The sequence below is a fragment of the Manacus candei genome, unplaced genomic scaffold (genome assembly GCF_025592945.1).
Source record: "Manacus candei isolate 608988 ecotype Guabito, Panama unplaced genomic scaffold, ASM2559294v1 h1tg000028l, whole genome shotgun sequence".
Classification (NCBI taxonomy): Eukaryota; Metazoa; Chordata; class Aves; order Passeriformes; family Pipridae; genus Manacus; species Manacus candei.
In genome coordinates, this window is record NW_026138076.1 from 35,329,187 (window position 1) to 35,343,425 (window position 14,239).

General features: G+C 40.0%; 1 protein-coding gene across 2 annotated transcripts in view; it reads left to right on the top strand.

Moving 5' to 3' along the window:
- Nucleotides 1-14,239, top strand: part of UNC5C (unc-5 netrin receptor C) — a 257,215-nt gene that overhangs the window by 154,059 nt on the left and 88,917 nt on the right. For both annotated transcript variants that reach the window (XM_051789747.1, XM_051789749.1), the window contains exon 2: nt 6,698-6,919. In XM_051789747.1, coding sequence (XP_051645707.1) covers nt 6,698-6,919 — 222 coding nt within the window. The remainder of the gene's footprint in view (nt 1-6,697; nt 6,920-14,239) is intronic.

Consider the following 14,239-nt stretch of genomic DNA (forward strand, 5'->3'; position numbering starts at 1 on the left):
TAATCAGGGTATGGTGGGTGTAACAAGCACAGGTAGGCTACTTATTTAATTGGGATCTTCTGTATATTAGACCTGCCTCTAAATAACAGAAGTCTCCTTCCTGAACTCTTTAGTTGAGCCACTAATCCAGTATTTCAGATGTCTGAGATACCTATTGTCTGGGTTTTTGAAAGGGTTCCAGGTTGGTGTCTATGGCTGACCATGGATTGAGTGTTAATTCCTGTGCTTCTGTGAAAGTTAATTTTTTTTGGTAGGGGCACAAAAGGACAGGAAAGAATGCGTTTTGGTGTTGCTTGATTTTCAGGTTTTGGAAGGGGAGACTTTTGCCCAGCAACCTTCTGATCTGTATGTAGCCACTCGGTGTATATGTTCTTCATTATTTAAGTGCATGCAAAGCTTGGGTTTGACCTCCTGGGGACCTGTTGTTAAGCTGAGATGTGCTAAGAGGGTCTTCACTGAGCTGTTGCAGGTGCAGGAAAAGTTCATTCCTTTTTGTGGTCTGTATTTATTCTGTTTCTGGACTGAAATCACCCAAAAAAGATGAACATTGCATGCCCTATCGATTTCTCTATCACTTTTCCCAGACTGTGCCGGCACTCTGTCTTCCCTGATGAAAAGAGCATTTAATTTTGTGGGTGCTCAGTAAATTTGAGTCAGAAGTTCCCTTGACCTTACTCTCAGGAGGGTTCAGGAAGGTTCAGCAAGGCTCTAGTTTGTGGGCTGCCACAAAACCAAGCCTCATCTTTAGGCACATAAAGGCCTGAAAGTGAATTCAGCTACAAGCAAGTGGATGTCAGCCTCCTAAGCTGGCCAAATATTTTGCTGTTGTAAAATGGCAGTCTTCCTGGGCTATTTGGGGATATCTTCCACTGTTGAGATGACGAAGAATAACGCGCCTTACTGCATACCCACACTGAAATCAGCTGGATGTGGGGCTGACAGAGGGTAACTGCTGAGAAAGCCACCCTTCTCCTCCTCCCCAGGGCAGAGCAGGAAAATGTGCTTTCTCTTTCAGGGCACGGGCTACTATTTGTTGTGCCCATTCTCTGTCCCTGTGTGGTCTCCAGGGCTGAGGCAGGGTTGAAAGGGCCTTTTGATACGGAAACTACTCAGGAGTAATTCTTAGAAAAAGTCCTGTTTTCTCCTAATTCTCTTTTAGCTTGGCCTAATGTTGGATTCATAGCTTCATTGGTGTTATGAGCCTCTGAGGTGGAGGCAGACTATATGGCATACAGTATTTTTTACTTCCTTGCTTCCCATTTGCTGGCATTCTGTGCCCTTCCTTGGAGAACAGAAAATCCTGCAACCAAAGGACTTCCAGCCAAGCAATTTTCCTTTCCTGAAAATGTGTACACTGTAATCCAAACCCTCACCTCCATCCTGATAAGCTGTTTTACTGAGCTAGCACCTGCTGTTAATTTCACAGTAAACAGTACTTGTTGCTCTAGAAAGCTTTTTAATCATAACATAAAAAACTGAACAGAAATCCCATCCACACGGTGAACTCCAGCTGCCTTTCTTGCAACACATGGGGAATGATCTTGCCGAGTGATGGGCATCCAAATGCAAATGGAATTAACTTTGCAGCCATTCATTTTAAATTGATCTTGAATCATTCTGAAGTAAATTCCATTTGAGAAGAATTTGCTTCAGGTCTCGCACAAAGAGATAATGGTCCAATATATTATCATCTAAGCAATAATAGTTCAAGTCTTGCAGTTCAGATATATACTGAGTTATATACTGGGTTGATGAGAATTAAAGCTTGATATATAGTAATAAAACTAGTGATCTAGAGATGAATAGATTGGTGTATGGAGCACAATATTTTCCTGCCACAGATTAGAGCAGGGATACTAGTCCATAAAAAGGGAAATATACCATTAAATTTCCTTTTCACTTGTTATGCATGGAGAGCTATAATATGTATAGTTTTGTGAACAAATGCATGAAAACAATAAAGACCTTTCTTAACATCAGAAGATTCCTGACTTAGGCAAATTTTTTTTCACCTTGAAAGAAAACTGAAGTAAAATTAAGCTAAAATTCCTATACGTGACAGTCCGTGCCAGATCCTATCAATGCTGATTTTAGTGGCATTTCATCTGTTCCTATAGATTTTGCGTTCAATTTTAGTTTTTTAAAAAATATAGTTGTCAGATACTACAGAAGGCAAATAAAAAAGCATATCTGTTTTTGGGCCAGCAAATAAAATAAAAATTCCAAATGAAGTTTATAGAGTAAAGTGGCTTTTAAAAATTTATTTTCTTAATATGAATGAATTGCATGACTGAAACCAGTTTAGCAGTACCATTAATCAGGTCTTTTGTCTTGCTAATATAAATCAGTCAATAACAACAGATGGGCTGTACACTTTATTATGTGGAAATAAAGATGAATGTGACATACTGCAGAAGTAAACTTGCAGCTCAAAGTTGCTTAGCACAGAAGGGGATTTGTTACAACAGGGGAGAACAACATGTGCCTTGTATTTGTGTTTGATCAAGGTTGTAAGGGGAACTTGCTGCACATGACATTGACATAATGATTGGAAATCAAGTATGTGAATTTTTAGTGGTTTTTTGTATCTACATGCCCAGATCTCTCCCAAATGGTTTAATTAGCTTTTTTCCTCCCGACAGAAGAAAAAAATGTCTAACTACTTAGGAGAGTTAAATAAGAGAATTATAAAGTTTGCTGCTTTGTTGCACCATTGGGAGATGAACATTTTAAATAACCAGCGATAGCCATCAGGAAGATGCAGATCAAAGTCTGAGGCAAGATTTATCACCTCATATAGCAGTGGAGCACACAATGAGAGGCAACTCCCATCCAAATTATAGAAACAGGTCCAGCAGGCCACACCATTATAACAAAATCATCCCTGAAGAAGCTAAGTCAGAGTTTAGTTTTTGTATGGAGAGAGGAATGACCTGCGTTTGCTGCTGGTCAGGAAAAACTTCGATGGAAGTATTTTTTACGTTGTTAGAAACTGTGTCCTCATAAAAACACAGATTTTTTTAGGTTGCTTTGGTGTTACCAGAAGCTCATTCTGCAAAAAAATCTCAACATGATCAAATATCCTTTATTCACATTTTCTGTGTTGGGTTCTTAGGAATATTTTGGCACATAGTTACACTGCCATTATAATTTTTGCATATTGCTGTGAGCATTACAGTGAAATCAAAACAGCATATTACTGTAATTAAAAAAAATAAATGCAAGACTTGGATCCAAGATGTGTTAAGGTTGATGGTTCAGAACCCTGTCCCAAATCAGCAGCTGAATTGGCTGACTTTCTTAAGCTGTGCCTGGTGTGATGTGCAAGCCATCATGAGGGGCTTTAATGTTCTTCCTCTTCAAAAGCTCCTCATCCTGAGAGGCAAATACCACAGCCTGTCACAGGGAAAGTGGGGCTGCACACCCTCTCTACCTGTAAACCACCATCTTGCCACTTCAGCTGGTGGTGAATGGTGTGCCTGGGTGGGAGGAGAGGGGTGCTTTGCCGTCAGCAGTCGACCTCATCTCTTCAGGGGAGGCAGGGAACACCAACTGACTTCCCCCTGTGATTCACAGGCTGATTAAGCCCTCAGTTACCTTTCCACAGTGAAAAACAGGAACAAGAGTCCCTCAGTGCTAATGGAGGTAGGACTAGCTTTGCAGTGGGAGTGGGATTTTTTTCTGCCAAACCTAGTCATGGTCGTATTCTATATACTCCTATTAAGAAGCTGCTCTATAAAAAAAGAACACCATTGTTACTCCTAATAGCAACAGTAAGAAGACAGGGATTGAATAAACATGCTCCAGTTTAAAAAGCAAAAAAAAAAATTTTCTTAGCTACTATCTTACATTTTTTCTGAAAGTGACAGTTTTAAATTCCTGTTTCCAGGGACTTGGCAGCCTTTGCACACTATTTGTGTGACAGTTTGTGAATAGTTTCCATCTATATCCCTAACATTTAAGAGCAGTTCAGATGCCTCTTGATAGCAGTGAGAAAGAGTGTGGAAAAATAAAGCTGAGCTTTATTATTGTTTAAGAAGAGTAAGGAGGAATCAGAGCAAGAAGACAATAAGAAAACAGGCTTGTACCTGACTGAAGGATTCCAGGCTGGTGGAGAGAAGCAGCTATCACCACAATCAAAATGTAGGACTAAATTGTCATGTACAGGGCAGTACTGTGAATCCACTTTAACATACAAATAATATTTAAACTTTAGAAGCATTTACCTTCAGGAGGACAAGCCAAAGCCCACACACACATTTTTCAGGCTGATTAAAGAAATAATTTTTTAAAACACCTTTTTTCTTTTGTTGCAGCTAGCTGATCCCTCCTTTTAGACTTTCTAGTTATCTTTGATAAGTTGCAGTTAATTGGTCAGGCAGTGTAAGTATTGCCTTTGATAATGTGCAGAAATTTAGTGGTGAAAATAAATACATTTGTTCTTCCAGTCACCAGAAATTAGTGAAGCGATACTTGTTTAATTATAAAACATATGTGTGCTTTGTTAGTTTCCATCTGTCTGCTCACTGATTTGCAATTAAATGACCAGAAGAAAAAGATACATCCTGTGGCAATTCAGGGGAAATGATTCATCTCTAATGTTTCTGTGTTGTGGATGTCTATGGAGCAGTGTGTGTGAGAGGGAGACAGAGGAAGAGGGGGAGATATGCATAGAAGGGGATGAGGAATGCTGAAAAGCCTCTTGATTCACTTCAGACATGTTTCATTGTCATGGAACCAAATGAGGACTCCCAATAACTTACTGTAACTCATTTTCTCTTTGGAAAAAGATGGGGAGCAAAATGGAGCAGGAAAGAAATACCTAATGAGGAGAGGAAATGTGATTGCAGAAGAAGGAGGCTGGTGTGGTCAGAGTGAAAAAGAAGCTACAGGAAAAAAAAAAAAAAGAAGAATGGGAAAGTGATAAAAAATTAAATTTAATTTGAGTATCTGGAAATGATTAATTGGAGATGGAAATGGAATTGTTATAGTGTTTCACATATTTTCCCTTTGCTAGAAAATTGTCAGATTTTATTTATTGACCCTTTCTTCTATCTCTGAACCCGTTCACTTCTATTAACTCTCAGGGAGTGATGCAGTAGTGAGTCAGGCCTGATATTCCTTTTAAAATGAGACACCCAGAAGGACAGGAGTATTTTTAAATGAATATGAAGGGGAAAAAAATGAAAAAAAATGGTGAACATATGTTGTCTTCATAAATAGTTCAGGAGGTTCACAAAATCGTTTGCTGTGTAAGGTATTCCCCTCACCGATAAAGACGTACAGTCTACCTTCATATAACTGCATGGATGTGTATCATGTTACCTTCTTCCCCTCTCTCCTTCATCTCTTCCTGTTCTTTTTCGTCTTTCTGAAAAGCACGGTCTGGAAGGAGAGTCATGCCCCTTGTAATTCTGGACACAGCCTGCAGAGCCATGTCTCAGGTTCAGGGAAGTAGCCATCAGACATTTCATCTTCCTGGAGACTGGCAGGGAGAAGATAGCCAGCCTTCTGCAGTATTTTTAGTTTGATGTTCTGCGGTGTTTTATTGATCAGTATCAGCGTCTGTCACTGTGTATAATGATAACTGCTTCAGAGGCAGAAAGGGGAGATTGAATAAGGCCTTCAGGACTGTCAACTTGCTGGTGGAGCATCCGTCAGTAGTTGGTGTTCCCCCACCTCTTTGCTTCTGTAAAACCTCTTGCATATTCCTATGCTCTGACGGCAGGTGGAGAGGTGGATGGGAAGAGAGTTATTCTCCATTGAATTTGGTGCTTTCTGATGTGGAGGACTTTTTCTACAGGAAGGGGCAGAGGGGTTGTAAAGGAGGATTTGTGAAGAAGTAGGGAGAGAGAAAGGAAGGTATGCATGTTAGGTGTTTTCAGTGTTGCCTCCCGTGCGAGAGATTCTTTTCGTCCTTCTCCGGACTGCTTACATTGACTTTGTTCATTACCATCAGCAGCAGGGAGTGCAGATGTTCCTTGCACCAATAGCATGTGTCCATTTTGGCCCAAAATGTCACTGTTTCACAGCTGCCCTGCCTCATGTCCCAACTCACAAGTCCTCTCTGTAGCAAGGACTGCACAGACAAATGTCCTACAGACAAAGTACTTAAAGCATAGCTTGGCACCTTCATTAGCAGTCTTAGCAGGAGAGTCAGAGTATGAACAAAGAGGTGCAGACTGGACTTGCATTTAGTCTTTTGCCCTTAGAGGAGATTTCAAATTGCTCATCTGAAACGAAAGGTGCTATTTCCTGTTTGTACCAGCCTCAGCTGGCACTGGCTGTTGCATGCACCCGATTAAGCATTGCGATAAGTCACTATTGAAAAGTCTGACCTTGAAGCCTCCAAAAGTTTCTATTATTTCTTTTTACGGTTTTGCAGGCAACTCTCCCAAGCGCTAACATAATGCTTTATTGCTAGTATTGCTGCTGCTGATAACAAAGGACCAATCCCAGACGTGTGAATGTGCACATCCCTATCACATCACATAGAGGGAAGAAAGCTCAGGATGTAAAGAACAATTTCTTCTTGTATAAAAACAGCAGTGCATTTTAAGCCTCAGTCTAGGAGTGCTCCTAAGGCAACATTTTATTCAAAAATGATGCACCTTCTGAAATTTTCAGGAAGGGTTTGCAAGTGTTTGGCAGCTGAATTTTGGTTGTTTCATTTGTTCTATTTGTCCCTTCTCTACAGATGATGATTTTTTTCATGAACTTCCGGAAACTTTTCCATCTGACCCTCCGGAGCCATTGCCCCACTTCCTCATCGAACCCGAGGAGGCTTACATTGTGAAGAACAAGCCGGTGAATCTGTACTGCAAAGCAAGTCCAGCAACACAGATCTATTTTAAGTGCAACAGCGAGTGGGTTCATCAGAAGGACCATGTGGTGGATGAGAGAGTAGATGAAACCTCTGGTGAGTTTGTGTTATGTCTTGAAGGAATGAGAATTAAAAAGCATTAATATCAAGCCCACTTTGTAATCTACCAGCTGTTTCATATGGCAGCTATTTTTCTTTACTCCTGATACAGCTGTGAATTCTGTATCTGGCATTAAAGAACATTACTCTCATAGCACAGAGGTGGTGTCTGCATGCAGGTCAGTTAGTGAGTTGCAGTCAGTTGTAGAGCACCCTGACCAAGTTTGAAACCAAATAAACCAGGAAAACCATGCACAAAAAAATGGAATTGCTTTCTTAGACAGCTCTACTCCCTAGTCACTTCCCCAGTGTCACAAATTCACAGTGGTTGCACTGTGTTGTCACAGACCACATTCTTCCCAAAGTATCAAAGAGCAATTGGGTTATTTCTAGAATGATGTTTTCTTGGGGAGATATGAGGAAAAAAAGGAGAAATTTAATCAGCTTCCAGCAAGAAAGAAGGAGAAGGCACACCTGGGCACACTTTAGAGCAGTGTATTGATCCAGAGCAAGCACCCAGTCATTATTCATTACACTTTCCTGCCTGCTCCATAGAGCCTGTATGAAGGAGAGCTATGGTAGGTTAGCATCCTTCCTCAGTTAATACCAGAAATCCCACTGACATTCATGGAAGTAAAACAGGATCCTCAGTATCAAAAAAAAAAGTTTTAAAAATTTGGGTAATAAACCAGTGTTTGGTAAGACTGGTAATCAATAGAGTTTGAGACACATGCAAGGAGAGAAGCAGGACTTACTGCTGTTTTGATGGCTCTGAGAAATAACTGGATACCAAGAAAGAAGGTACCTTTCATTTGGGAATTACACCACCACTTGGTCTAATTACTTTGAAAAATAACTCCACCAGATGTTTTGGAAGTCTCTTGTGAACCAGGTTTTATTTGTTTTAGCTCATTTATTTGCACAGAGATCAAAAGCATAAGCTTTTCTTGATGCTCCCACTTGAAAAAGAGAAGGTGGGTGTAGGAAGAAAGGCTGTAGGAAAAAGTCTGTATTAAACTTTGGGTCTGTTTGTTTGCTTGTAAGAACTGGCTTTTCCACAAGTTGACTGTAGCATAAAAACTAAAAGAAACAAAACAAAAAAAATGTGTTCCTTAATACATCTTCAGGGGAGGCCAGGGGATGAAAAAGGACAAACAGGAGGGCATCTACGACTGGGTTAATTTTTTAAGCTTTTATTAACATCACCATTTAGAAACAGGAAAATGTTTCACTAGAGATGAAAAATTCATTCTTTTTTCTCAAAAATCTCATTGTGGGAGAACTTTGTGATGCCGTAAAGCAAATTGCATTCTGCAAGTTGTAGAAGGCCAGTCTTGAAAATTCAAGATGCATCAGAATATATTAGAGAACAAATGTTTTGCATAACAAACAGCAGCAATTATATGCAAATGAAAACCATATCCAATTAAAGATTAAGATAATCTACTGGAGTTGGATGAGGGGAAGAGGGTGTCAAAGCTGTGCACATCAGATTATTAGCAGAAGAACCACAAACCTAGTCACAGTAATAGCTTGTTAAAATGAAACTGTCATCAAAACCCAAATTTGTCAGTCAGCCTGGTTGTTACCAGAATATTGGTTAATACATGTCACAACTGCAGTGTTTGTGCACCTTTCTGTAAGCAGACTCAGAATCTAGGGCTCATGGCACATAATTGTTATAGAAATGGGTAATTTATTTAAGGTAGCTGTAAAATACTATCTTCAAAGCAATGGAAGCTCAGGAAAATATATTTGCTGCAGATGAAGCTGGAGGAAAAAATTGCTGGAGACAGGGACTGTGAGAATTCATTCTGGTGCCCAAAGAAGGAGGTATTGGCTTGGCAGCTTGTATTGCAAAGCTCTTTGACTCTATAGCTTTTGAGACTATTTTGGTTTCTTTTGCTATTTTTGACTAGCTAGTGCAGTTGTAACCTAGGGCACAGCAGTAATGACTGAGCTGCTCAAAGGGTGACGTAAGGATGGCAGTCCAAGCCTACACTGCTGCTGCTGCTGCTGCCTTTGGGCTTGTGAGAGGCAGGAGAAATTGTCCACAAAACAGGTTAGGTCTAGCCTTTATATGGGTAACCTGGGGCTGAAAGGGATCTCAGTTACACAGTATTTCTGCTGGGTCTGTTGTGTGATCCCAGCAACTGAAAACTAGGTGCTTTGTTTTTTTCTAGTATTTTACTGTTCCTAAGGTCTCTTCTGCCTCCTTATGAAGAAGAGGAACATGCTGAGGAGGTATTCTGCTGCTGTTTTTGAACCAGGCTTTTTCTTTCAGTTCTTTGCATAGACAAGCAAAGCAAGGGAAAAGAAGGCAAACAGACAATAAAATATGAGAGGAAAAAAGTAAAGGTCACTTTTGCTTTCTTTTCTAAAGGACGGGTAATCAGGAAGAAAGCGAACTAAAATACAGGTGTGATGCTAGCAGTACATCATCTTGGGATTGTAAATGATGCATGAAAGAGAGAAATAGGTTTTGATTTGCAAAAGATTATGTGTTCATGGACTTTGAGCCTGTGCCCAGGAATGAAATCTATGTAGAGATGATTAACTCTTCTTATAAGGCAAATTTGTTTCTGTCATTGATAAGGCCAGAGAAAACAGCACAGCAACAGCACAAGAGATGGAATGAGAGTGCAGCCGAACTCTCATTGAAGAGAGCTGCTATATAGAAATGTTGAATATATTAAGATGGTTAACTTTTAAGAGGGGAAAATAAATATTTATATAATTTTCCTATGTATTTTTTTCTTTGTAACAGAGAGAAGGTACAGAATAAGAGCAATAGCTATATGCACCTTGCACTGCGGGATATTTTTAATCAGTAGGTAAACCATTGCTGTAAAGAACATGCACAGGGACTCTGTGGGAGTTGCCTTCTGGTTGGAAAGGATGGAAACTGTAATAGTGACAGGGTGTTCTAGTACCACTTTATTTAATTAAGTTGGCCTGAAAAGAGAGCCTTGCAAAATATTTTACAGTGATTGAGTCTGAGAAACCGGAGGCTTTACTTTACACAGAAGATCATTACATTCTGTTTTTAATCCTCAGGCTCACTGGAATTTTTCTTCTTTATGGAAGAGGCTAAGCATTTTCATAAACAAGTCAGATGTGTGCGTTAGAAATGTCTAGTGAAGATCTTTGACTCTTTTGTTTCTTATGTACGTGAAATACAAGGCAGGGCATGGTCTTTTTATTGTCTTTACTGGAATATTTTCCGATTAATGTGGAAAAGAAAAAGAACACTGTTTTTAAAAAACAAAGATGAGAGTTGTTTTGAGGGAACACATTTACTTTTATGGCTGACTGTCACAAAAGATAACAGCAACAAAAATAAAAGGAACACTGCAGAACTGATGCTTTGGGGAGGGAGGGGGCAAGAAAATTCCATTTTCTCAGGACAGGAAGTTCAATAGCATCAATAGTTGTTAGAGTAATTTGTGTTTGTGCACATTTTCAAAATTACCTCTGAAAATTACTGTGGCAAAAGATTTTTTTCTATAATGAGGATGGCAAAACACTGAAATGGGTTGCCCAGAGAGGTGATAGATGCCCCATCCCTGGAAACATTCATGGAAGGGCTGAATAGGGCTCTGAGAAACCTGATCTAGTTGAAGATGTCCCTGCTCACTGCAGGGGGTTTGGACTAGATGACTTCAGAGGTCACTTCCAACCCAAACTATTCTATGATTCTATGGTTTTATTTTGCATGTGTGGTTTTTATGGAGAAATATTTTCTGAGACACACACACCAATTCTGCAGTGGTGGGAGAATTGTGAGTATATAGAAAATCAGTGTCTTACACCTCTTTCATTTGTCCAGAGGGATTAAATGCTGCTAAAGGAAACCTCACATCCCAGTGATGTACCAAAAAAACTCAGAAAAAAATCTGGACCTTTTTTTCCTCTTTTCAGTTTGGATATGTGTTGTAATACTTTCCCCATGACTGTTAAGGTGAAACTATCTATAAACCCCCTCTTGCCCTCTGCAAGGCCAGGGACATGTTCTTCTTCTCTCTCCTTCAAACAAGGAGAAAACATTTGTAACTCTTCGAAGTGCTAATTAAATAGACATATTGGGCAATTCAGCTGGCTTTATTGTTTGCCTGCATTGTCTGTCTTCTTTTGCTGGGCTGCATAGGGAGAGGAAGACTTGGGTAGTTTGCTGATGACCTCCTTCATGTTCCCAAATAGCAGCAAGGGTGAATAAGGACTCAAGGCTAACCTGAAGCTCCAGCTAATGCAAAACAAACAGGCTCATCTGTCCAATCTCAGAGAAAAAGTATGCTGAGGCAGGCTCTCTAAAGGAAAAGGTGAAGTTAGTAGTCCTTTTTCCCATGCTTAAAAACCTAATTTCCTCCAGGAGGATCCCCAGTGCCATACAGGCTTCAGCAAGGAGGATCGATTGCTCCAAGGACTTTCCCTTCATCTGCCCCTTCAACTCTCTGCCTCCCCACAAATCAGCAAAAATGATAAAGTTAGAATCTGTCTCAAAATAAGATTTTTGTCTGATTAAGAGGATTTATCAAACTGCACTGAAATGTAAAAATATGCACTTCTTTTCAGACAAAAATCTCAGACCTCTTTGTTTCAGTTTCTTCACATAGCCACCACTGTGACTCCGGTGCTTACCTCCTACCGTTACCTTTCCCTGTTAATAAAGTATTTTTTGGATGACTTGCACATTTGACAAAAGGAGACCAAGTTTTTGACATAGGGTCAGCATTGATCTGGCAAATAGGAGTTTGTTACCTTAAGCAATGAGTTTGGCAGCCTGTCGAGGGAGTAGGTACCCAGCTAGCTAAATCTTTAATAGATCACCTTCTCAACAGAAAGATCAAAGATTGACATCTGCCCTTTTGCCTTTAAAACATCTCTTACAAGATGCTGCAGCCACAACAGCAGTGGGGAAACATTCACAGTGACTGTCTCTGCTCTTCTGTCACCATGTATAGAGGCAGGAAAATCACTTCCAGCACAAAATGCTCTGTCGCTTTGTCTTCCTCTCTGTGTGTACATCTCCTGAAACCCATTTATTTTGATGTTTGTGACACCACATTTTAGAAGGCTGCATTGCCCTAATGACAAAAGTCACAGACATTGTTTAAGCTGGGACTTCTGATTGTACAGCAAAGATCATCATATAGCCTCTCTTTTTGAGAAGTTGTGTTCTTTTGTCTTAGTATTTTTTATAAATAAGAAAGACCCTTATTTTTTAGTATAGCACTTCTTTGAATAACAGTGTTGAAGAACTTCATTTGGCAACCCAAATACAAAATTCAAGTGCCCCCAATCCCCAAGTAAGTACAGCTTAGGGAGAGAAATGTGGAGGGAAAATGTTTTACTTGTTTTCTGTGACCCATAGATCTTCTTTTCCTTACTGCTGTTTTCCTTCTCTGCACATTTTTCTTCCTTAATCTCTTTTTGCTTCTTGAACTGCTGTAGCCTCCTAATTCTCTGTATTATTTTTGAAGAATCCAAAAGATAAGGAAAGAAGCTATTTTTCTGAACAAATGTGACCACTGTCCCTATTAACTTCACTAAATATATGACATATAATGCTGAATTCTGCCTACAATATTTTGAGTATCTGGGATAAAATACCTTGGGGTTATGTTAGTAAGGGTAACAACACATCATAAAAAAGGATTATTTTCATTCCGCTGTTGTCACAAGTAGTTTTATTTTCTGTTTATCATTGGATCAAATCAGTTACAAACATCAAGCACCCGTATACAAAATAATTATTTCTCAGCAACATATTGCCAATTTTTAGCTCTGCTCTTTCCATACTCTGCCCTAATCCAGCTCATTTCAAGGAAATTTAAATATGTGTCTCCCCAAATGCTCCTATTAATAGTTTTGAGATGTGGGTTAGAATTGATATCACAGTCCATTTTCTTTTGTAATTTGAAGTCTGTCCCCTCTTTGGAAGGATGCTGGGATGAAACATGCTTATGTGTACGGTGTGAAAGGCTGCAGCTGGTGTACAAAGAAGCACACAACTCTAGTTCTCCAAAGAACTGGAACCCTCTGGGGTTCCAGTAAACAGGCTGTTTACTTACATAAAATATATGAAGAAAGTCGTGGTTTTTTCCTACTTGAAATTTAATTTGCAGCCATTTTTTGCTGTCACTTGAGCCATCTTCATTCTGCCTGTCACTCCCTGGGGAGTAGGAGCCATGTGCCCATCACTGCTGCAAGAGAAGTTTTCTCTTCTCACAGTTTGCATCTTCAAAATCAGCTGCTGGGAACATTAACATATCATTGATTTCTTATTTAATTAAACTGTTGTATGTGGAGTTTTTGTCCATCTAAGTCTTTGTGGAAGGCTGCTTCCAGCTGTTAGACCTAGACACCTTCTTTTTGACTTGATGATCTCAGAGGTCTTTTCCAACCCAGTTGATTCTATAATTCTGTGATTTTGTGTTCACAACAGTTGAGACCTGCCTGTCCTTCTGATAATGCTGCCCTTTCCCTAAGGGGTGTATGCCCAGCTACCATTGCAGACAGCAGCTGTGGACGTTGCAAACCCTCTGCCCTCCTGCTGCTAAGCTGACTAAAGCAGGCTCTCCCAACCTTGGCACTTGCTCTATCCTTCAGGGTACTCAGGGATGCTAACGGGGGGGTGCAGAGAGAGCTACTCTTCCTGCAAGTTAATCCCTCTTATGCTCTTCCACTGAGTCATGATGGGCCCATGGGAAGGGTCATTTACCTATTCCAAATTTTCTTTGTATTCACCGTGTGTCTGTGCAAATCACTCAATGTCTCTGTTATTTACCTCTGCAAAGTGCTTTGGGACCAAAAGATAAAAGCTTTAGGATATTTATTCATTTCTTACTACAGCATTAACTTCCTATCTACAGCTGTTCATGAAATTGTCCTGGAGGTTTCCTGTGGGCTTCTAGGAAAACAAATCTGAGACAGGAAATAAAGTTATTTAAAATAATTAGAAGAGGAATATGGATGCCTAGTGCATTCATCTGAAGCATTTGAGGATAGCCCTCTGAATACTTCCAGCCTACGTCTTATCTCCTGCAAGTTTTTCCTTCATTAAACTCTTTGTTACACACTCATAATCCCATTAATTCCCCAAAAGACATCCTCTGACATCAGTCCACCCACCACAGCTTCAGACTAGCCACAACTTTGTGCAGCAATGCTTCCTTTTTCCATCCATGTCCCCTGGCTCCTTTAGAGCCAAACACCCTTTTTGTGGGATCTGGAGCCCCCATTGCGAGGGTGGTCTGATTCCTGAAAGGCTGATAAATGTGATCTTGATTTGGAAGTGAGTCCCAAAGCTTAGTCTCT